At 30.4% G+C, this 6,000-nt stretch overlaps 1 protein-coding gene across 3 annotated transcripts; it reads right to left on the minus strand.

Annotated features, from left to right (window-relative positions):
• Nucleotides 1-1,504: 1,504 nt before the first annotated feature.
• LOC110709864 (putative F-box protein At1g58310) lies at nucleotides 1,505-4,879 on the minus strand. 3 transcript variants are annotated; one of them, XM_021888130.1, is made up of 4 exons: nucleotides 4,592-4,879; nucleotides 2,926-3,852; nucleotides 2,681-2,809; nucleotides 1,505-2,584 (listed from the first exon to the last, which is right to left on the minus strand). In XM_021888130.1, exon 2 carries the CDS (start codon nucleotides 3,805-3,807, stop codon nucleotides 2,941-2,943), a length of 867 nt encoding a protein of 288 aa, XP_021743822.1. In that variant the 5' UTR covers nucleotides 3,808-3,852; nucleotides 4,592-4,879; the 3' UTR covers nucleotides 1,505-2,584; nucleotides 2,681-2,809; nucleotides 2,926-2,940. The 3 variants fall into 3 exon arrangements, with proteins under 3 accessions (XP_021743822.1, XP_021743824.1, XP_021743823.1); XM_021888132.1 differs by having other exon boundaries at nucleotides 2,926-3,858; XM_021888131.1 differs by having other exon boundaries at nucleotides 2,926-3,881.
• Between the last annotated feature and the right edge of the window lie 1,121 nt (nucleotides 4,880-6,000).

The following is a 6,000-nucleotide window of genomic DNA, read 5'->3' on the forward strand; positions in this document are numbered from 1 at the left end:
TATTTTTATTGGTGGTCTAGAAAGGTTTAATGTTCTTTTGTTTTGTAGGAATTCTTCAAGAGTAAAGATAGATTCAAAAGTAAAGGTTTGATATTTTTATCATCAACTTGCTGATATTTTTAAGTCTTTAAGCGAAGGTATATTCATTCGTATTTGACTTGAATTGAGAATATTAAATAAAGATGCACCTTCGTAGGGGGAGCTAAGGTATGTGCTTTAATGCTTTAATTTGTGCTGATTGTAATGCTGCAACTTATTTCAAGACCTTGACCTGCATGTCAAAGCCTTGAAATAAAACTGCCGTATATTAAATAACTTTAATTTTGTTTTATTGTTTGTTCCAACCATTTTTCCTCCCTTGTTGGATGTCAAAAAGGGGGAGAAGTTTAATGCTTTATATTATGTGATGAATGTTTGGATATTAATCTTTGTGTGCAGGTTTAATATATTGGCTATGTTTTAATGATGGTTTTGACTTCCATCAACGGGGAGATTGAAGACTCCACCTTGATGAGCCTTTTTATTTATTCTAACTTTATAATGATGGAAGTCAAACCCACTTAACTTAATATGTTACAGATTGGACTATGCAAATTTTCCAATATAGATATTTGTTTTAAAGCCCAATACGCATGATAAATTTGTTAGATTGGATGTTTATACTATTTTGCATAAATATATTGTGATAATTTTTCTGATTATTTTATCTCTCACAAATTTATCTTTTGTTTTGAATATTTTTATCCATATGCTATGATTAAGTTTGTTAAAGATAAATATCTTTAACAAATTTGTTTCGCAGGCTCCTTGAAATATGGGATGATAATGATATATCTTTTGAATAAATAAATTTGTTTTTATCCTAACAACTTTTATTTTCAGCAAAATTTAAATTCCTTGAAGAGTTGGATATTGTTGCTGAAATATAACGTTGAAAGATATTCAAAACAGCAAGATGAAATCAACGTTCGAATTTTGAAAGCCGCAAGTTTGAAGGAGCTAATTTGAAGGAATTCGGTTGAAGTTTCAAACGTTCAATTTCAACCATACAACTCTATAAATAATGTTTAAGTGTGCTGAAGAAATAACAACGACAAGAACAACAACGTAGAACAAGAACACTCAAGAATTATCAAGCTTTATACACTATAGCAAGAGTGTTAAATATTTTCTCTCTAAGTTCTTTAATACCTTATTGTGTGATTAGATTGAGAGAAAAGAAAAGTGTAACTAAGAGTGAAAAAAGAATATATCAAAAGAGAGATATACTTAGAGTAATTCTATAATACTCAAAGTATTTTAGGTAATCTTTTATTTCTGGGAATTGAGTTGCTAAAGTGTAGCCGGGCGGTTACGGAGAGAAGAGAGGTCATCTTCTAGGTGCTTTAGGACTCTAAGGGAAGAAATAAAGGAAGTTTAAAATCCTACGGGTTGGATAACCCTAGGCGGAGACGTAGGCACATTTGCCGAACTTCGTAAAAATATCTCTGTCTCTTGTCTCATGTTTTTTTTTTTTTTTTTTTACTTTACTCGCATTTATTTTTGCTTAATTCGTAAATTACATTCTGTCTAAGTGTCAAAGCCTCAAGCCTGGACTCTGATAAGTAAATCAATTTTATTTTATAAACTGTTTTCAAAGCTTTGAATTTAAAACTGAGATTAGTTTATTCCGCCCTGAAACTAATCTTAAGACCTTGACATATTTGTTTTGCAAAAATTGCCCATACTCTATTCAACCCCCCCTTCTAGAGTATTATTGTGTTCATTCCATTACCATTGTGATCCTTTCAAGCCCCAAATACACCAAAGTAAATTACACTAGTATCCAAATTTAGAAGAGGAAATTGATTTATTCCAAGGAAAACGAATACGTAATACAAATTATGAGAAGGCAAAAGACATACAAGTAGAGATAAAATTATAGACGAAATTAAAGTTTTAGCCACAACACATAATTTGCATCAGAAGAATGGCAATGATAAGATAAACAATAAACTAGTTTCAGAAGTTCAGAGTAATGAATTTGATACAAATCAAACAAAGTTCAAAAGTAAAGAAAAAAAATGGGAAAGATTACTTCAATTGTTTTTTTCACAGAATATATAAGATGCAATATCATCCAATATGCATATGGAACATACTTTTACTCCTGTGTAGGCTGTGCTTAACAAGTCTTCATGTTTCCAATAGATTTCAATGCTCAGCCTGCATTTCAAATTTACTGCTCTAACAGTCCGTCCAATCATCAAATATGGTGAAAACTACGCGAAAACTTGAAGCTCTAATAGTGAACTTCTTGAAAAGTTTAGCTCAACAATACCTATCAATCAAGATGGACAACTTTAACTTGGCAGATTGGTGAGGATCTTGGAAGATTCAATAAACTTTGATAAACAGCTCTCCCCCTCTTTATAGTCGTAGGATGCAAGTAGATTGTCATCTTCTTCAAGGCGGTAGAAACTTTCAATATATACTCTGCCAATCTGATATGATGTCTTTTATCCAAGACAATTTCAACATTTTCAAGACATGACATACAACCAGGCGCAACTTTGGAATAAAAACTCTCACCAACACAATCTACCTGATGAATTAACACAAAATATTTTACAAAAATCACATTCAGAGACATGACTAGTAATAAAAAGTTAAAAAGAAAATTCAAGAATTATGTGCTTACTTCCTCAATGATCAAAGATTTCAGCTTAGGAGTACTTTCTAACAGCTCATGGATAACAAAATCAGCGGCAAGCTTCAACTCAATCAAGTTTTCAAAGTTTGGTATAGCATCTTCAAAACAACAAACAACCTGCAAGGAATTGAGCAATTCCAGTTGGAATTTTGACAAGTACAGCTGATAGGTAATGTCAAAGAGTTCACAGATTAGTAAAAGTAAAACTATACGAGGCAAGAGGATAAACTCACATCAGTTCTTCCTAATCACAGAGATTTTACTCCAGAAATCTTTTCAATAAGCTGAAGTGCAAGATGTTCAATTTCATCATAACCTTCACTATCCCAGAGATCAAGATTTGCCTCAGTGAGCAACTTTAGTTCACCGATGTTATAATTAGCCAGCGCGTCTTGGAGACTGAGGTACCTAAGATTTGGGGTTTGTATGCGTATAAAAGGTAACACATAATTACTGCGATCAATTGCGCATTCTTTAATCATGCATTCTTTTATTTCTAAAGACTCTAAGGTCGAAGACTCCACATAGAGTGTTTCCTCAAAACCATAACATCCATCAATAAGCAGCTCCTTAAGAGCAGTACAATCCAACACCAAACTCTTTAGAAATAGATCGCCATCAAACAGAACGGAAACTAAATGGATGATCTCAAGGTTTGGAAGATGGAAAGAATGCCCCATATTACTAATCATAAACCCTTCTAGTTTTAAAACCACAAGTTTCTGACCGGAAAGAAACTGTCTAGGCAAGTAAAAAGTCCTGGGGCAATGAAGCTTTACATTGAGCTCACAAAACTCACGCCCTTCTACAGCTCTCAACCATGACTCAATACAGTCATAATCATACTCAGAATAGGTTCTGAGGGTAAAACATTGCAGACAGGATACATCATTTTGAAGTAAAACCTTATTCACGAAATTCTTGAAATGAATTTGCTGCTCATCACTCAGGTATCTACGTGAATGCGGCATTTCAGTAATGTCGAGTGCAGGGACTTTAGTCCAGACATACTGCCATCTTTTCGATAAAATACATGTCTTCACAGCAGACTTCGTAGAGAGAAAAGATAGAATATAGCTAATAATTGCATCAGGCAAATTACTTATATGATCCATGCTTTGATAGTTTGATGATACTCAACAAGCCATTGATTGTCAGAACTGCAACTTCAAAGACAACAACAAAGTAACTAATCAAGAAAAACAGCAACTGTTAGTACCAATGTAATGCTATATATCTTTGAGTTATATGTTCATCCAGGATCACGATATGCATCATGAAAACATGAAAAAGATATAAATTGCAAATTTTAGTAAAACTTCAGAAGCATATCAACTCAATCAGAAACACAAAATGATCCCAAAAACCAACCATTATGATTTAACAAGAAAAGCTAATGGCAATTTAACTATCAGAAATTGAAAATGTAATCAACCAAAGAAAGCATTTATGTAATTGAATTAACCCTAATCACCAGATTATAGATAAAATCATTAAAATTCAGGGAAATTCTAGGAAATTAAAAAATTCAAAATCAAAAACAAAAATTGAAATCAGGTAATTACAATTAACATTAGACAATTAAAATTATGATCTTTAAAATAAAATAGATTGCAGTATAATGATCCCAAAAACCAACCTTTATTATTTAACAAGAAAAGCTAATGGCAATTTAATAATCAAAAAAATTGAAACTGTAATCAACCAAAGAAAACAATTATGTAATCGATATAACCCAAATCACCAGATTGTAGATAAAATCATTAAAATTCAGGGAAATTCTAGGAAATTGAAAAGTTTAAAATCAAACAAACAAAAATTGAAATTAGGTAATCACAATTAAACATTAGACAATTAAAAGTATAATCTTTAAAATAAAATAGATTGGAGGATAATTACCTTAATTTTTTGCTAGGGTTAGAATCAGCAATTAAGGTCTAAATTGATGCGCATTGATGCAACCTTAAATTGGGGGTTTCTCCTTCATCATCTACAATTGATCAGCTTGAATTTGTAATAGTTGAATGAAATGAAGAAAGACTAAAGGTAGGGAAAATCAATTGATTGAAAAAATTAAGAGCAGAAATTTTGAGAATTTGGGATTTGTTAAGGAGGAAGCAGGATCGCTTCTGTCTGAGTATAAAGATGCTACCCCTTGAGTTGAGTATAACTCCGGATAGTGGTAAATGGATTATTTGGATATGTTAACTATTTTTAACCCAAAAATAACTGGACACTAAAATATAATTTCAAAATTCTGTAGTAAAAATAAATTAATTTTAGCCAAAAAAAAAAAGAAGCAAAATTTAGTTAAATTTTGTATAATTTACAGCTGATTTCAATAAAAATAAGTTTTAATTTGCATAGTTATAGAGGACTTAATATTTACGAGCATGTAGTATAATTTAGTTTGACAAAAATAATTTTATTTTTTATTTAGAAAATGAATAATAATTTAATTTCAATAAAAATAATTCAAATTACTAAATATTAGGTTGAACCTAGCACAGAGTAACACCATCAAATTATTATTACTAGCTTTTAGTTGCAACATGCGTGAATATATGAATATCAATACTGATATTAGTAATAAATGAAAATATTATAATTTTATATGATTAATGGAGGGAATAATTTTACTATAATAGGGAAATTATGATTTTGATTTTATGAGTTGATTGATTTGTTAAATGCATTGATCGTGGGTTTGATGAAATTACTAGGATTGATTGAAGATTTTGAAGTAATTCATGACATAATTTTATGAGGTCAATGAATTGAAAATTAGAATTGATTGAACCAAATAAAGGCATAATTGATTCGTGATTAATGAATGAATAATGTAGAATTATTTTTATAACCTTTTTAGTATTAACCAAGAGGGGTATTCGTACAAAAAAAAAAAAAAAAAAAAAAAAACAAGAGGGGTATTAAAGTATTTTAAGAGGACATCACAACCTCTCTTCTTGGCTTATATAAAACTGACCTCCGTAGAGATTATTATCATTACTAGAGTGTATCCGTGCTAACGCACGTTATATAAGATATGGAAGTTATTAGGAAAAAAAAATGGAGAAGTGGAAGTTATTTAATTGGAGGTTATAGCACCAAAAAAAAAAAAAAAAAAAAAAAAAAAAAAAAAAAAAAAAAAAACTCTTAAATACATGAGATTTGAGAATTGGCATTTTTAAGGATTGTGGTTAAATCACTTTGCAATTATATAAAAGATTGGTAATTATTTTAACTATTATTATAAAACCAATCAAACGGTAACCATTTTTGTGCATATATAGTAGTATACCTCCTCT

The sequence above is a fragment of the Chenopodium quinoa genome, unplaced genomic scaffold (genome assembly GCF_001683475.1).
Source record: "Chenopodium quinoa cultivar QQ74 unplaced genomic scaffold, ASM168347v1, whole genome shotgun sequence".
NCBI classification, from domain to species: domain Eukaryota; kingdom Viridiplantae; phylum Streptophyta; class Magnoliopsida; order Caryophyllales; family Amaranthaceae; genus Chenopodium; species Chenopodium quinoa.

What these genes read in the sequence shown, in the direction of transcription:
- LOC110709864 (XM_021888130.1), bottom strand. Translation starts at nt 3,807, where the DNA reads ATGGATCATATAAGTAATTTGCCTGATGCAATTATTAGCTATATTCTA.